This window comes from Quercus suber, unplaced genomic scaffold, assembly GCF_002906115.3.
Source record: "Quercus suber isolate HL8 unplaced genomic scaffold, Cork oak 2.0 scaffold_32, whole genome shotgun sequence".
Classification (NCBI taxonomy): Eukaryota; Viridiplantae; Streptophyta; class Magnoliopsida; order Fagales; family Fagaceae; genus Quercus; species Quercus suber.
In genome coordinates this window covers 761,040-778,582 of record NW_027069497.1, presented here as the reverse complement: position 1 = coordinate 778,582, position 17,543 = coordinate 761,040, and the positions used below count along the sequence as shown (strand labels likewise).

Sequence of the window (17,543 nt, the reverse complement as noted above, 5' to 3'; positions counted from 1 at the left end):
TTTATATTTACGAAACATATTTGCAGTCCTAAACTCTCTATGTAAGCTCAATAAATGGACGTCTCTTACAAGCGGATTCTTGTACATGAACATTCTCCCTGACGAAAGCTCATTCACAATGATCCTAGAACTTCGACACACCAAATGACTCTCTAGAGGTTTTCTATCAGTGGACTTTCTAACAGAGGTTTAGAGTTTGTACGGTTTGGATGAACATTTACAATGTCTTAATATCAGCTTAAGGCGAGAAAATCTCAGAGGAATTCTAAAAAATATCTCACAAGGAGAAACACTCAAAGAGAAGAATTGAGAGATCTCTTTGGCTCAAGGGGATTTGGCTAATAGATCTACTCTTGTATGTGGCCTCTTACCGTCACTCTGTAGCAAGGATTTGTTCTCTATAGAGAACAGTATGTTGAAATTGAATAGCCATGGCTATTCAACAAATTGGTTTACAATCCATGTGATTTCACTCAAGCAAATTGAGATTCAATCGATTGAAATTTCATAGTCCACAAAGTTGTGCCAACTTCAAATGGACACATCTCACTCATTTCAATTAATTACATATTGGGTTAAATTTCTATTTACTTTGAAAGCCCAAATATGTGTTTTCTGACAAAACAAGTTCATTTATAAATTTAATATGGTGTAAAAGATATGAACAAAAGATTATTAACTCATTATCTTGGACTTAACTCGTAACCTTGTCCCCTTTTAGTGGCTTCTAACTCAATCCAGACACAATATTTATAATATAGCCTAATTTTGACAAATTTTGGTACTAGAATTTGCCTATAAACCCTACCCATCCAAGGCCATTTTTGAACAAAATATCCTCTAGTTTTAATGTATCAATCGTATCACCTCATTAAGAAATGGTCATTACAACATGAATTGGGTCAAACCACAGCCATCTACAACTGGTGAGTCGACGGGCTAGTCATTTCATACTGGTACGTGTGGGCATCATAAGATTTTTTATTTATTTATTTTTTTTAACTTTTTCTGGTTTCTATCAGTCCACAAGGCAGAACATAAGCCCAATCTGATTGTTTTATTAATTAAAAGTGAATTAAATAAACTTTTAGCCCTCATTTTTTTTCTTACTAACATTTCTCCACCACCAATTTAAAAAAGAAAAAAAACAATAAATTCATTAGTACAATATTGACAATTAAAATAGAGCCCAAAATTCAAATTGAGATAACAAAAAAACTATAATAATAATAACCTGAATTTCCTTAAAAGCCTTTTTAACTTGGTGAGTTGGTGTTTCTTCTGTTTTTTTGTTTTTTGTTTTTTTTTGGGATGAGTGAATTTGACTGAGACGAGAACTTGCAAGTCTGTTTGGTGACGCGTTATCAAACCGTACTTTTTTTCAAGTATTACCTTTTTAAATTTCAAATTTTTTTTTTTTGGATGAACATTTACAATGTTTTAATATCAGCTTAAGGCGAGAAAATCTCAGAGGAATTCTAAAAAATATCTCACAAGGAGAAACACTCAAAGGAGAAGAATTGAGAGATCTCTTTGGCTCAAGGGGATTTGGCTAATAGATCTACTCTTGTATGTGGCCTCTTACCGTCACTCTGTAGCAAGGATTTGTTCTCTATAGAGAACAGTATGTTGAAATTGAATAGCCATGGCTATTCAACAAATTGGTTTACAATCCATGTGATTTCAGTCAAGCAAATTGAGATTCAATTGATTGAAATTTCAGAGTCCACAAAGTTGTGCCAACTTCAAATGTACACATCTCACTCATTTCAATTAATTACATATTGGGTTAAATTTCTATTAACTTTGAAAGCCCAAATATGAGTTTTCTGACAAAACAAGTTCATTTATAAATTTAATATGGTGTAAAAGATATGAACAAAAAATTATTAACTCATTATCTTGGACTTAACTCGTAACCTTGTCCCATTTTAGTGGCTTCTTACTCAATCCAGACACAATATTTTTAATATAGCCTAATTTTGACAAATTTTGGTACTAGAATTTGCCTATAAACCCTACCCATCCAAGGCCGTTTTCGAACAAAATATCCTCTAGTTTTAATGTATCAGTCGTATCACCTCATTAAGAAATGGTCATTACAACATGAATTAGGTCAAACCACAGCCATCTACAACTGGTGAGTCGGCGGGCTAGTCATTTCATACTGGCATGTGTGGGCGTCATAAGATTTTTTATTTATTATTTTTTTTTTAACTTTTTCTGGTTTCTATCAGTCCACAAGGCAGAACATAAGCCCAATCTGATTGTTTTATTAATTAAAAGTGAATTAAATAAACTTTTAGCCCTCATTTTTTTTCTTACTAACATTTCTCCACCATCAATTTAAAAAAGAAAAACAATAAATTCATTAGTACAATATTGACAATTAAAATAGAGCCCAAAATTCAAATTGAGATAACAAAAAAACTATAATAATAATAACCTGAATTTCCTTAAAAGCCTTTTTAACTTGGTGAGTTGGTGTTACTTCTGTTTTTTTGTTTTTTTGTTTTTTTTTTTTGGGATGAGTGAATTTGACTGAGACGAGAACTTGCAAGTCTGTTTGGTGACGCATTATCAAACCGTACTTTTTTTCAAGTATTACCTTTTTAAATTTCAAAAAAAAATTTTCTAAGTACAACTTTTTAAACAATCCCATATTTAAAAATCTAAAAAATAACTTGTACTATACAAATCCTATATGTGTTCAACACTTTTGACTATTGAGTAATACAACTTCTCCATAAAGTCATAGGTATACAATTCAAGGCAGGCCTCTTTCTCTGTCAGTTTTTAAAATTTTTTTGCAATCTTTCATCTATATTTGTCACACTATTTTTTTATATGTGAAGCTTAGTCCTTTTGTTAATTAAACGCAAAGGAAATGCAAGGGAGATATATGTAAAACATATTTATTTAGTGATTACAGTTATAAAAAAAGAATTCAAAACTTTATAATAATGTTTAATATATAGCTTTTATTTAAATAAATAAAAATTTGTTGGTGCAGTTATATACCCTAGATTTTTTATGTTACTCCACCACCACTAGTTATCACAGTCGTGCTTCTTATGATAAAACTTAAGAATGGGTCTCCATGAGCCAGACTATTAAATCTTTAGTTATTTTGATGCCCTACACAGCAAATTTGTGTGAACAAAAGTGTGTAATTATTTATTTTTTTTTTTTTTGGTAAGGATTTTTATAAACATCGCCGTTGGAATTTTAATGTGAGTTTCAATTTGGTATTTGGGATTTTAATTTGAACAATTAGCCTCTACCTATTTGTTTTGGTAACATATTAAACATTTTGTTAGTATTTTTCATTAAAATTAAAATATTTAATAATGACATTTCAAAATTATTAATCATATATATGAAAAAAAAATCATGTAATTAAATGCGTTAGTCATTACTATATTTATTTTAAATTATTCTATAATATATTTTAATATTCGGTTTTGATAATATATAATATATCAGACTTCTACGATGTGCATTTTCTATGTAACTTAAAACAAATTTGATTCTTTTATTTTTACCATATATTTTAGAGTGATGTTAATGATATTACACATTTTACTAAATAAATTTTAAAAACTAATGTATCATTAATTACAATTTTTTTTTTCAGACTTTAGCGTTAATTTTGCGTGTTTGGATTGTTTTTAGAAATTCACCCAAGTTCATTATATAGCACGTTAGTTGGTAAATGATGTATAATAAAATTTGTAATAGCATTTTTGGATATTTTATAACTCAATTTTAATTATGATATTGAAATACTAGTTTTTGGGTTTGGATATTATTATTTTACCCGATTTACACTCTGGTCTGACTGTAAAGCCAAGTTGTCTTTCCAAAAAATTCACCAACTAATAATCAATACATTTTAGTTTATCAAAAAAAAAAAAAAAAACATTTTGGTTGCAATTACCAATACGAGTGTCGAATAAAAAAAAAAAGGGTCATTCCTATGTACCTCTTATATTTTTTTAGTGGGTACAGTACTCACCCAAATCTGAACCACTAATTATTGTTATTTTAATAGTGACCGTTGATTTAAGTTTAGTACGAAACCTGTTACCGGTAAGCTAGTTCAGTATATAAAAGCCAGAAATAGAAACGAAAAACAGGTGGGTCTATCTCAACTTCATAACCCCTCTCTCGTGTGCTCCTTCCCTTTAAAAAAAAAACTCAGATTGCTTCTTCTCCCATGTCTGTCAATTTCTTCACTTCATCCTATCGGCGTCCTCATTTACTCACCGCTGAGGGTTTCTTAAAGGATCAAATTGTTTTGATTTTATTTAAGGCAAGTATCAAGCAAATCCCTAATTTCTCTGTCATTGTTTTGTTCCTCTTTTTCTTTTTAAATTGTTGAAAGAATTTTGGAATTTCGCTCTTAAATTTCATTTAACTGTAACGTTGGCACACTTCTGCCCTGGTGAGGTACCAATTTTGTTCTTTCTTATAAGTGGCACAGAAAGTATTTGTTGAAATGCTTCTTAGGGATTCAGTTTGTTGTAGTAGCTTTGTGTTCTGCTCATTAGGGGGTGTGGGTTCTTATCAGTGTGGTGTTGAAATTTTATTTTATTTTTTATTTTATTGGTTAGTAGAGGAAAAAGGCAACACCTGTGTATTCAAGGTGGAAGGGTTTTTAAAAAGAAATAAAATTTTTCTTTTATGTCCTAGGGAGGACACGGGTATAGAGTTGCTATTTTTTTTTTTTTTTTTGTTTCTATTTCATTTCTTTTCTATGTGATGTACATCTAAGCTGTAATTTTGTAGCTGTTGCAGCATCTTGGAATCAAATTTTCAGTGTTTTCTAGTTTTAATGTTTGAGAGCTTTTGTGTTGCATTTTGGCTAGTACAGAATTTGGTTTTTTGTACTTTTGCTTGCTATTTGTCTTGTTTTGAGAATAGCGTCTCAGGTTGGTTCTGGTGTCTGTGCTAATAAAATTTTCTGATTTATCAATTTTTTTTTAAAGAGATTGTAGCTGAAAATAATGAAAATTTTTTAAACATCCTGTAATTTTATATTGACATACTGAATCAGTCAATAGTATTTTCGGATGGCTAACTAGGGTAAAACGGACTGCTACTTTTGATGCTAGTGCTTACTTAATGGCAAGGTTTTCTTTATGATTGTCTCACTAGGTAAATTGAGTTGTATCATATTCATATCTTCATATCAACAGATTCTTATTTTATTTCTTGAAAATTTGTTCATTTGAAATAAAGAGAGCAGTATCCCCAGGCAAATGCTGTTGAGAACATTCTTAAATGCCATTAGTAACGTTGTTTTGTAGAATTTTGTGCACTTGTTGCGAAGCTCTCAATTCTTGATTTTAATTTAACTTTGGTGTGCTTATAATCTTAGCATTGATCTATATACATTAGATACATAAATATATATTATTTTAATACTAATTTTGGGAATGCATAGGAGATATTTGTGAAATTGTCTATTACAAACTTTGAAGTGGCATTTAGCTATTTTTTATGCATGTTGTGTAGTCTTGAGGGTAATTTGTTAGATTGAGAAATGCACCAAGCTGCTCTCTAAATTGGCTAATTCCCTTCACTTCCCACTCACAGAAAATAAGGATCCAATTCAAGGGAGGGATGTATTAGTTTTTGAGGGATGTATTATAATGTTTTTAAATAAGGATCCAATTCAAGGGAGGGATGGATTAGTTTTTGAGGGATGTATTATAATGTTTTTGCTTGCCTTTTTCAGTAGCATGTCCTATGGCGTTCAAAAACACACTCTTTTTGACATATGGAACTTCTCCGTGTGCTTATTTGACAGTAAGCTTTGCGTAGCCTACTGCATTAAAGTTTATGGCTATAAACAGTTTATGTTGAACATTGCACTCTATCTTGTTTAACAGAATTTTATTAAGGCTGTGTTTGTTTCGTGTAAAATATTTTCCGGAAAATACATATTTTCCGGAAATGCTATTTTCCGGAAAAGGAAAATATTTTTAAGTGTTTGGTTGTATTATGAAAATTGGTGTGGAAAATATTTTCATGTGTTTGGTTCAATTAGGAAAATGCTATTTTCCTACAACAAATTCCAGCAGCAAATTCCGGCCACAACAACAACAACAACAAATTCCGGCAAACGCAACAACAACAACAACAACAACAACAATAACAACAACAATAATCAGTTCATAAAAAAAAAAAATAAAAATAAAAAATAAAAAAAAAACAACAACAACAACAGCAATCAAACTTTAAAAAAAAAAAAAAAAAAAAAAAAAATCGGCGAGGTGCGGTGCGAAGGCGGTGCGGTGCGAGGAGCGGTTCTTCGGCGAGGCGCGGTGCGAAGGCGGTGCGGTGCGAGGAGCGGTTCTTCGGCGAGGCGCGGTGCGAAGGCGGCGCGGTGCGAGGCGCAGTGCGAGGAGCAGTTCTTCGTCGAGGCGCAGTGCGAAGGCGGTGCGGTGCGAGGCGCGGTTCTTCGGCGATGGCGGTGCTCTCTTTCTCTCTTTCCCTCTCTTTGTCTTCATGCTCTCTCTTTCTCTCCATTTTCTGGAACTCATTTGAAGTGAAAATGAGTCCGGAAATCATTTTCACCCTTGACCGTGAGTCAATTGAAAATGATTTCCGGAAAATTGCATTTTCCAGCGCAACCAAACACCCGAAAACTTCGAAAACCATTTCCAGAAATGAATTTCACCCAAAACAAACGCAGCCTAAGTGTATTGTAAGAGTAAATTGGCTAATTTAGTTCCTACTCTTTTTAGCTTAGCACCTATGACTAAAGGTATGTATTAGATAGCTCATATTGCTATTTAAACAATACAGGTTGGACCTCTCAGGTCCTTTGTATTAGATAGCTCATATTGCTATATTTAAACAATACAGGTCCTCTTTATTTGTTACGAGAATTACAATGCTAAAGGGTTGTTCTCTTTAGGTGGATACATCATATAGTTGTCAATTGGTGATTCATAACATGTAGCTTGACCTCTCTTTCACAAAAGTCAGAAGTGCCAAAAATTAGTTAGTCTGACTCTCTATAATTGAAATTTTATTTTTCTTTCTTTCTTTCTTTTTTATTTTTTATTTTTATTTTTTTTGTTGTTGTCTGAAAAATTGAATCGCTATAGTATTGGGAACCTTATTACTTTGCATCAGTAGGATTTCGGAACAGTGAAATTAGATGATGAGATGAGATTGAAGGAGAAATAGGAGGTGAGAGCTTGAAAAAAATACCGTGTTCATTATGTCCTGTACCAAAGGAAAGCTTTTTTAGTATTTCATTGATTTCAGGTTTATACTTCCATTACAACATTTTTTTTTTTTTGGGGTCATTTTATTACTAGTAAAAGAGCAGTGTTCATGAAATTGTTGGATTGTAAGCAATTTGGCACAAGTTAAGCTTGGAGAAAGAACTTAGTTTCCATTACATCCTCATTTCCTTATAATTTATGGGTGTCATCCTTTGTTTCTCTTAGGTAGTTATGAAGAATCTGATTTATAGTTCTAAATTTTGATAAGAGAGTTTTAACAATGATATCATGTATATTTTATGCCAAAGTCTCCAACCCCAATGAAGATGGGGTTGTATCAATTATCTTTGTAATTAATTTTAGTATGCATTAGTTGGTGCAGCTTTGCAGTACAGTTTTTTTTTTATTTTTTTATTTTTTTATTTTTTTATTTTTAAGAAATAGAGCATATATTGATAAGATTTGAATATAAATTTTAAAAATTATCTAAAGGTGTTTGAAACTAATACATTAAACAAATATCAGTTTTTCCTTTGGCATCAAAGTTCAGACTTCAAAGAATGGCAAGAGAGAATTTTCCGTTAAGATGCTTTCCTTCCCTTTATAGTGCTGAAATACCTGTCCTTTCTCTTATTTGGTCTATAGGTTGTAATGCTAAACTTCTCTCATCTTACTTGTCTATGAGAATCTGTGATCTTAACGCTAGAACTTTCCTTCTAGTAATTGTAATTGAACTATTTTATTATGATTCATAATGTTGTTATCAACTCCTTGATATTTTCCCCCTTAAATTCTGATTTGATAATATCATTTTATGAAATAGAGCAAGGACAATCCATTGGGAGTTAATGTATTGAAGTGGTGCTAAAGGACTCGGCTTTGTCATATTGCTGACAAGAAGATAAGCAGCGCTTATGGTCATATTGGGTCTGGAGAGAGGAGTTGCAAATGATGAAAGACCTGTAATTGATAAAGTTGCAAGAAGGGAATGCTCCCCCCACTCTTTCTTTTGAACTAATAGCTTGTGCAAACCTTGATTAAAGCTGAGATGGAAACTTTCTTTTATATGATGAATATTGTAAACACTATTGCAGTTTAGCATCCATCAGGCTAATAGATTTTTTAATCTATTTGTTTAATTACTATAAATAAGTTCATAGCATCACTTTTTAGCAAGTAGAGATACTTTAAATCAATGCTTTAAAAAGTTGTTATTTTTTCTTCTCCCAAGTTGATATCTTCTTTGTCTGATTCTCTATCTTTCTCTCACTTCAGTCTGTGGGTGGGGGTAGTAGCTTCCAACTAATTCGCATATTTAATATAAGCTATCAAAACTATGTCTTTTGATAAAAAATATAAATACAATAAGCTACTAGAAACTATGGAAAACCAAACAGACATATGATGTATGCAATCTTAGCTATATGATGTATCTAAATTATGTAATTGACCTAAATATATTGAGATGGGTTCAAGTTACACCTGGTGTAACTCTTGAAAAGTAACTCTTGAAAAGTTACACCTTTTTTACACCATAGATTTGTAAGTGATCTAATAGCTAAAAAATTATCATTAAAAGCTATTACTTTCCATCTCTATCATAATTAATAATAGTATTTGCTCTCTCCTTATTTATTGTTTTTCTAGTAGACCATGTAAGATAAATCATATAGAAGTTACAAAAGAAAATTTTGAAGCTCACATTGATAATGGAAAACTTACAGCAATAACTCAAGAAGAGGAGATAGAAACTAAATATATTTCGAAAAATTTTATTTTGTATTTTGACAGCTTCACTATGATATAAGCTAAATATGTTTCGAAAGAAAACGTACCAAAGCATCACACTTCATGTAATTCTTAATGAGAAAGACTATACATGTTTTATCTAACAATACTCTTAAAGATATATGCTGCACGCATCAGTTTCTTTTCATCTTTAAAAAATTTCATGTTTCTTACAATGGTGCATCACTAAACTGTGGTGTTCATTTCACCTTTCTGTAGGATTATTACATTACCACTTCTAGAGAACTAGCCTGAATGGTTGGAATTTGAAAGACACCAATCTTGCATCACTTTTCAGAATCAAGTTTTGGGGCAGCAACTATTCATTGCTGCCCTTTAATCGAGCAAAAACTTTATTATTATTTTTTTTCAAGTAAAGAAATGCAGATTGTTAAATATGGTAGTGTGCCCTTTAATAAGCAAAAAATAATAAATAAAGAGAGAGAGAGAGAGAAAATACTAGTATTAATTATGAATAAGATGGAAAGTAATAACATTTAATGATATTTTTTTAGCCGTTAGATTACTTACAAATCTACGGTGTAAAAAAGGTGTAACTTTACAAGAGTTACACGAGGTGTAACTTGAACCCATCTCAAATATATTAGTTTACACATCTAAATGATGCATGCATAAATGACATTTAAATCATGGGATTTACTATCCTTAGGAAGTTAAGATGATAAATTCCTTAGTAAGCATTAATTAAAAAAAAAAAAAGGTAAGACTAGGGGAAATTTTGTCTAAGACTATCAAATTATAGACACTTGCTTACTGGACATTGGTATTTTTATTTGAAATGTTGCTATCATCCAATATGACGTCTTCATGATACCAATGTGACTAAGGAACAATTTGTTTCATTGAAAAAATATGATGCTATCCTCGCAATCATTTAAAAAAAAAAAAAACAAAATATCAGTCTAACATAACCAAATTTATTGATTTTGATGCATTATGGTAATTTTCAAAGTTTGCAAGTGTTTTAATCATTTTGAAAGTGTCAAGGATGTATAAGTCATTTGTGATGTTTTAAAGCTATTTTGTTCATTTTAAAGTGCTTCTTTATATTAATTTTAGAAGTTTAAAAATCTATTTTAGTCATTTTCAAATTTTAATGTTTTATAGATATTTCAGTTATTTTGAGGTTTCATGGATATTTAGGTACTTTTCAAAATTTTGTGGGGAATTTTAGTCATTTCTATATGTTAATGAGGCTATTTTAGTCATTCTTGATATTTTGAAACTCATATGAGATCACTATCATGAGTTTTACTAAAATTGAAGAACAACAACAATTTGAATCGCCTATTCCAAAGAGTTACTTGGAGAGGTCACGTAGCATCTTAAACTACTCATTAATAATTTTTTTACCATATTGTTAGTCATTTTAGTCCCCATTAGTTTTTTTTAGATAATTTATCATCTTTTAAATTTTAATAACAACATAATGACAAAAGAAAAATTTATAAGTTCCATCGAGACTTTTGGCGGGGGGAGGTGGAAGCAAGTAGAGTGGTTATATAAAATTTTTGTTGCCAATTTGTCTTGCAAATAAAGGTTTTATGGGGTATTTTGGTCATTATAAAATTTCAAGGGTCTTTTAGTCATTTTTTAGGTTCTAAGAGTATTTTGGTCATATTTTTAGGTTTTAAGACCATTTCGGTCATTTTTTAGGTTTTAAGACCATTTCGATCATTTTTAAGGTTCTAAGGGTATTTTGATTTTTTTTTTTTTAGGTTCTAAAGGTATTCCAATAAAATTAGAGGGTTTCGGCAGTATTTTGGTCATTTTTTTTGGTTTTGAGAGTATTTTGGTAAATTTTTAGGTTTCAGGTGTATTAAAGTCATTTTTTAGGTCCTAAAGATATTTATGTCACTTTTTAGGTTACAAGGTCATTTTCTAGGTTTCAAGGTCATTTCGGTCAATTTCTAAGTTTCAAGGTCATGTGGTCATTTTTTTGTCCTAGGGGTATCTTGGTCATTTGCTAGGCTTCATTGTTATTTTGGTCATTTTTTAGGTTTTATGGTAATTTTGGTCTTTTTTTATTTTATTTTATTTTATAAAAGTTTTAGGGTCATTTGGTCAATATTTTTTGTTCTAAGGGTATTTTGATAATTTTTAAGTTTCTTGGTTATTTTAGTCATTTTTTGGGTTTTATAATAATTTTGGTATATATATATATATATATTAAGTTTTAGGGTGATTCTATCATTTTTTTAGGTTCTAAGGGTATTTTGGTCATTTTTTAGATTTCAAAGGTATGGTAATTGTTGGGAAAAAAAGAAAAAAGAAAAAAACCATTGAATGTGACAAAGTATCACCAAATGTGAGAAATCTATGGTCTACTGTGATGTTGGTATTGCCTAATATGATAATGGAACCATCTAATGTGAGAAAGAGAGAAGGGGACCACCAAATGTGACAAAAGTACAGTCACATGTGATTTTGATATTGCATAATGTGAGGATGGTATCGTCAAATATGAGAAAAAAATTAAAATACAATTAAATATGAGAAAAGTACAGTTAAATGTGATGTTGGTACAGCCTAATGTGACAATAGAACCATCATTTGTGAGAAAAAAAAATTGAACCACTAAACATGACAAAAGTATAGTCACATGTGATTTTAGTATTGCACAATTTGAAGATGGCATCATCAAATGCTAGAAAAAAAAAATATGAGTATAACCGAATGTGGCAAAAGTACTGTCATATGTGATGTTGGTACGGCTTAATGTGATAATAGAATCATCAAATGTGAGAAAAAAAAAAAAGGGAATTATCAAATGTGACAAAAGTACGGTCACATAAGATGTTGGTATTGCCCAAATCCCAATGTGATGATGGAACTGTCAAATGTGAGTAAAAATTATAGTACCACTGAATGTGAGAAAAGTAAGGTCAAATAAGATGTTAGTATTGTCCAATGTGACAATGGAACTATCAAATGTGAGAAAAAAAAAATGAGAGAATCACCGAATGTGATAAAAGTACAATCACATGTGGTGTTAGTACTGTACAATTTGAGAATGGTACTATCAAATGTGAGAAAAAAAAATAAGTATACAACTGAATGTGGCAAAAATACTGTCAAATGTGGTGTTAGACTGTTAGTACTGTCCAATGTGACAAATGAATCGTCAAATGTGAGAAAAAAAAATAAGGGAACCATCAAAGTATATGTTTCAACGGTCTCATCAACCAATAGTCCAAAACCAAATACTATAGTCTGTCGGTGTTGGTTGACTCCTACCAATATAAAAAGGGGTTTTTTGTATACATTCGTCTTATATGTTGTATCAAATGCGACTACATCTCCAAAATATGCATAATCTGTGCGACTTTGAGAATCTGTCCAAAATAGATTAGCCAAACAGCTTTCTTCATCAACAGTGTATTGAAAAAAAAATGAGGAGTCCATGTCTACTTTTGCTTTAAATATGCCAAAGCACATTCAGCATCACCATCCCGTCAACTATTCTTGCGATTTGCCACTAGATGGTTGTAGAGGTCTTTTGGAGTGAACCTTATATTCTCGTATCCTCTAGCTTGTTGGATCAAATGGTCCATGATTTGATTTGATTTGACCCTAACATTATGCAGTGCTATAATCCGAGCCTTATCGGAATCCTTAATAATCTTGTGCAAACGGAGAAATTGAGTCTCGAATTGTGTAACTAAGTCATGATTATGCTCCCTTTTAAACTCTCCTACCACCCATTTACCTGACTTTCTTTCAAACCTAATACAAAAACAATCTTGCAACCACTTCTTGTTATTGGTCTCTCACGCATGCAATTTAAATTGGCCTCATTTTTCCTAATTCACAATCCTTCCTTTGCACAAACCCATCTTCTAGAGGTCACAATGTTATCTTTATTACGCTTTATCTCATCTTTGCGAATACTAAAGCCAACCAACTTTGCATATGTGTTATAAAACTCTCCACCATCATCTAGGGAACTAAATTTCAAACCAGTTATTTGGGCATTAGTCAATTGATCTATTTCTTTTTCAACGACAGTGCTCCAATGTTTATCCACATCAATAAAATTAGCCTTCGCTTCGTTCTCCATATTGTGATCCATGTGGATCAATATATTATTCCTAAACAAAGAAGATGTACACTTTTCAATAAATAAAAGAAATAAAGAGGACCAATATATTATTCCTATATCATAGAATCGTCAAATGTGAGAAAAAAGCAAGGGAACCACCAAATGTGAGAAAAGAACTATCACATGTACATGATGTTGGAACTGCACAATGTGAAAATGGAACTATTAAATGTGAGAAAAAAGTAAGGGAACTACCCAATGTGACAAAAGAATTATCACATGTGACAAAAGAATTATCACATGTGACAAAAATAGAGCAGATACGATGTTGGTACTGCTTAATATGACAATGGAATCATCAAATCTGAGGAAAAAAAAAAAAGGAACCACTATGTGTGACAAAAGAACTGTCAAATGTGATATTGGAACTACACAATGTGATAATGGAACCGTCAAATGTGAGAAAAAAAAAAGGGAACCACCAAATGTGAGAAAATAACTGTCAAATGTGATGTTGGAACTGCACAATATAAGGATGAAACCGTCAAATGTAAGAAAAAAGTAAGAGAACCACCAAATGGGAGAAAAGAACTGTCATATGTGATGTTGGAACTATATAATATGATGATGGAACCGTCAAATATGAGAAAAAAGTAAGGGAATCACCAAATGTGAGAAAAAAACTGTCACCTGCGATGTTAGAACTGCACAATGTGATGATAGAACCGTCAAATGTAAGAAAAAGGTAAGAGAACCACCAAAGTGAAAAAAGTACTATCACATGTAATGTTGAAACTACACAATGTGAGAATACAATTTTCAAATATGAGAAAAAAGTAAGGGAATCACTCAATGTGACAAAAGAACTGTCACATGTGACAAAAGAACTGTCACATGTGACAAAAATATAGCAAATGCGATGTTGGTAATGCTTAATATAACAATGGAACCATCAAATTTGAGAAAAAAAAAATAAAGGAACTATTATATGTGACAAAAGAACTATCAAATGCGATATTAGAACTGCACAATGTGATAATGGAACCGTCAAATGTGAGTAAAAAAAAAAAAAAAGAACCACCAGATATGAGAAAAGAACTGTCAAATGTGATGTTGGAACTGCACAATGTAAAGATGGAACCGTCAAATGTGAGAAAAAAAGTAAGGGGACCATCAAATGTGAGAAAATAATTGTCACATATGATGTTGGAACTACACAATGTGAGGATGAAACCGTCAAATGTCAGAAAAAGTAAAGGAACCACCAAATGTGAAAAAAGAAATGTCATATGTGATGTTGGAATTACACAATGTGAGGATGGAACCGTCAAATGTGAGAAAAAAGTAAGGGAACTACCAAATGTGAAAAAAGAATTGTCACATGTGATGTTGGAATTGCATAATGTGAGAATGGAACCATCAAATGTGAGAAAAAAGTAACCTAATATAGCAAGTTACTTACTAGTAGGTACTGTACCCCCCTTTTTTTGGGGGTACCGTGGAATTACCCGTAAAAAAGACTTCAAATTGCTGTGGATACGTAACACAAATGGAAAAAGATACATGATTATTTTGCTCTTATATTTGTTTTTCCGAATAAGTTACTATGAGCATTCAGTCTCAACAAAATTTTAGTTAAACTAATATAAAAAACTTTACTTTTACTACTTTGACAAACACACACACACGCACGCACACACACACACACACACACATATCAGACTCAATAATTATTTCTCTACTCTATCTAAGGACTATTTTTTCTCTCTCCAAAAATAAATAAATAAATCATTTTTATTTTTATCCTCTTCCCCACCCAACACCATGTTCTCCTTCACAAAAGCGTCGTTGCTACCATCAAACACAAATCCACCTTCTTCTTCATAACACAAACCCACCTTGCATCCAAAAATACACCACTACTACCACCAAAAACACATATTCCTCAATCAAAACACAAACCAAATGCATCAATGATGAAAACGACCAAAGACCCACCAAAAACACAAACCCATCTCAATAACCCAGCCATAAGACGACCTCTGCAACCTCAACAAGCCACTAATGCCGTTGAGAGCAACAATTTGATGATGAGGACATTGATAATCGATGGTGAGGACATAATAATGAGAGAGAGAACAAGTGAAAAAGCAAAGGGGGTAGAGGGAGAGTGAACGGATGAGAGAGTAGATGGACAATTTACCACATTAAAAATTAATATTTTTTTTAGTTTGGTGATGAATAGTTCTCGTTGGAAGTAGTGTGGAACTATTCATTTCTAAAATTTTCAAGTACTCTACGAGCATCCACAGAAGTGGAGTTAAAAATTTAGCTATTTAGCTCCACCAAAAGTTATTTTATCTATTTTACGTACACACATGCTGTAGCAGTGGATCTATTTTAGCTTTCAACACAATAAAATAATATAAACATCACAATAAAATAATATATCTACTATAATAAAATAATATATTCACTATATACAACCATCACAGCCACACACAACCATAACCACAACAGCCACCACCACCACCACAGCCCACAACAAAGAAAAAAAAAAAATCAACCAAGCCCACACCCACCAGACCCAGCAGGCAACACCCACACCCACACCCATGAAACCCATCTAAGCCACCATCACGAACACACCGATATACCCATAAACCCACCTACAACCCAGCCACTCACCGATGAACCTAGCCACCCACAGACACCGATCTACCCACACAACCACAACCACAACCACTGACGCCGATCTACTCCGTTCCTCACTAGGTAATAAATTCACTAATGCCGACGAGCCCAACCACCCATCGATGCCGATCTACACACATAACCACAACCACCACCACACCACTGCCCATAGCAGGGGGGGGGGGAAGTAACCAAGTAAGGGTGAAATGGGTTGGTGGCGTGGATCGGGGACGAGGGTTTGCGGCATGTTGGTGGCATGGATTGGCAACGTAGGGGTGGGCTGGCAGCGGTGAAGCAGATCAGTGAAGCAGAGAGTAGATGAGGGAGAGAAAAAAAAATGAGAAGGAAAAAGGAAGAGAGAAGAAAAGCCGAAGAGAGAAAAAGAAGGAAAGAGAAAATATTTTTTACATGAAAAAGGAGAGAGAAATTTAATAAAATAATATATTTTTTTTTTTAGCTCTCATGAACAGTGCACATCTATAGATGTGCACTGTAATAATGGAGCTAAAAAAAAATAGATTTAACTCCACTGCTGGAGCATGATTTTGGTGTTTGAGGAGTTAAAATATAGCAATATACAAATATAGCACCACTACTGTGAGTGCTCTAAGGACCCTAATGTATAAGTTATTTTTGAGTCTTNACCTTATGTCTAGTACGTAGTTAGTTTATTAATAGAAAACTTTTAAGAATTCTTTAGAGTACCGGAGTTTCGGATTGTTGTGAATAAGGTTCGTACTTCATGGAGGAAGTTCATGTAGATGAAGTCCATAGTTCAAGCCTAAGGCCATATGTTGGGAAGACATTCAAGGCATTTTCCTTAGGTTATATTAGAAGTCTATGATTGCAAAGGTTTTGTAACATAGTAAATCATGGGGTTTGGATACCTCTAGTACTTTTTTAACTGGAGGTTTCTTTTTGTTTTAATACATAATGACAGTGGTATTGAGTTTTAATCTTTATCTTTTATTTAGTTAGTGAGTGTGTGACAATTTTTTTATAAATAAAAGCAGATTTTAGTTAAAAAAATACTAGAGATAAGCCAAACTCAAATTATAATTGTTTTGTCGCATAAATTCACAACGCACTAGATTCTCTGTAATAGATTCTATTATTTATTATTATTATTTTAAGAGATTATTGATTGGCTTTCCACTTCATCACCAAAATCTGTACATTGATTTGCAACTTTATTCTTATTGTTTTGTATTTTTTGAGATAAGTAGGTAGCAGGAACATGGGCGGTGGGTTTGAACTTTTAACCAAATATGAAGCACGGCAAAAGTTGTCATTACCATTAATAAATTTGTAGTTTTACCATAGTGCTATCACAAACATTACAGGTCCATGTTTAAAGCTGAACACCAATCTTACAAGTACCTACACAATATTAGACAACATCAAAGAGTTTAGCAATTTTTTTTTTTTTTTTTTTTTTTTTTTTTTTTGGAACTTGTTAGAAAAATTACTACACAAATACCCCACCTCTCCCCGGAGCTCTAACTGAGGCCCCCACATTCCCCCATACACTAAGGCACAAGGAGGTAATATCCAAGTCAACTCACCTGGTGTTTCGAAGAGAACTTGATTGCCTTATCATTGGTATTCACCACTTTTAATTAATGCCAGTTATACCTGAAGTCATAGGCATATTCTTAAATAATTGTCCCATCAAAAGCTTTGTAAGTTCTGTAAGTTGTAACTCAATTGACATTCTAGTATTTCAACGAGAGCGTTCAAAATTTAAATTCTCT

At 32.3% G+C, this 17,543-nt stretch overlaps 1 protein-coding gene and 1 long non-coding RNA gene across 2 annotated transcripts; one reads left to right on the top strand and one right to left on the bottom strand.

The window, feature by feature from the left end:
• The first annotated feature begins 4,136 nt into the window (after positions 1-4,136).
• On the top strand, positions 4,137-8,409 carry LOC136066347 (uncharacterized). The gene is made up of 2 exons (XR_010627796.1): positions 4,137-4,315; positions 8,068-8,409. It is a non-coding gene; the product is annotated as an uncharacterized LOC136066347 (long non-coding RNA).
• A 4,099-nt stretch (positions 8,410-12,508) lies between these two features.
• On the bottom strand, positions 12,509-13,125 carry LOC136066357 (protein FAR1-RELATED SEQUENCE 5-like). Its single transcript, XM_065770532.1, has 2 exons — positions 12,866-13,125; positions 12,509-12,779 (listed from the first exon to the last, which is right to left on the bottom strand). Exons 1-2 carry the CDS (start codon positions 13,123-13,125, stop codon positions 12,509-12,511), a joined length of 531 nt encoding a protein of 176 aa, XP_065626604.1.
• Positions 13,126-17,543: the final 4,418 nt, after the last annotated feature.

Bases quoted from the DNA above. Each gene is read 5' to 3' on its own strand.
- LOC136066357 (XM_065770532.1), bottom strand. From the start codon at position 13,125: ATGGATCACAATATGGAGAACGAAGCGAAGGCTAATTTTATTGATGTG. The intron at 12,780-12,865 runs GTGAATTAGGAA...TTTTTGTATTAG, and splicing joins GTTTGTGCAAAGGAAGGATT to GTTTGAAAGAAAGTCAGGTA.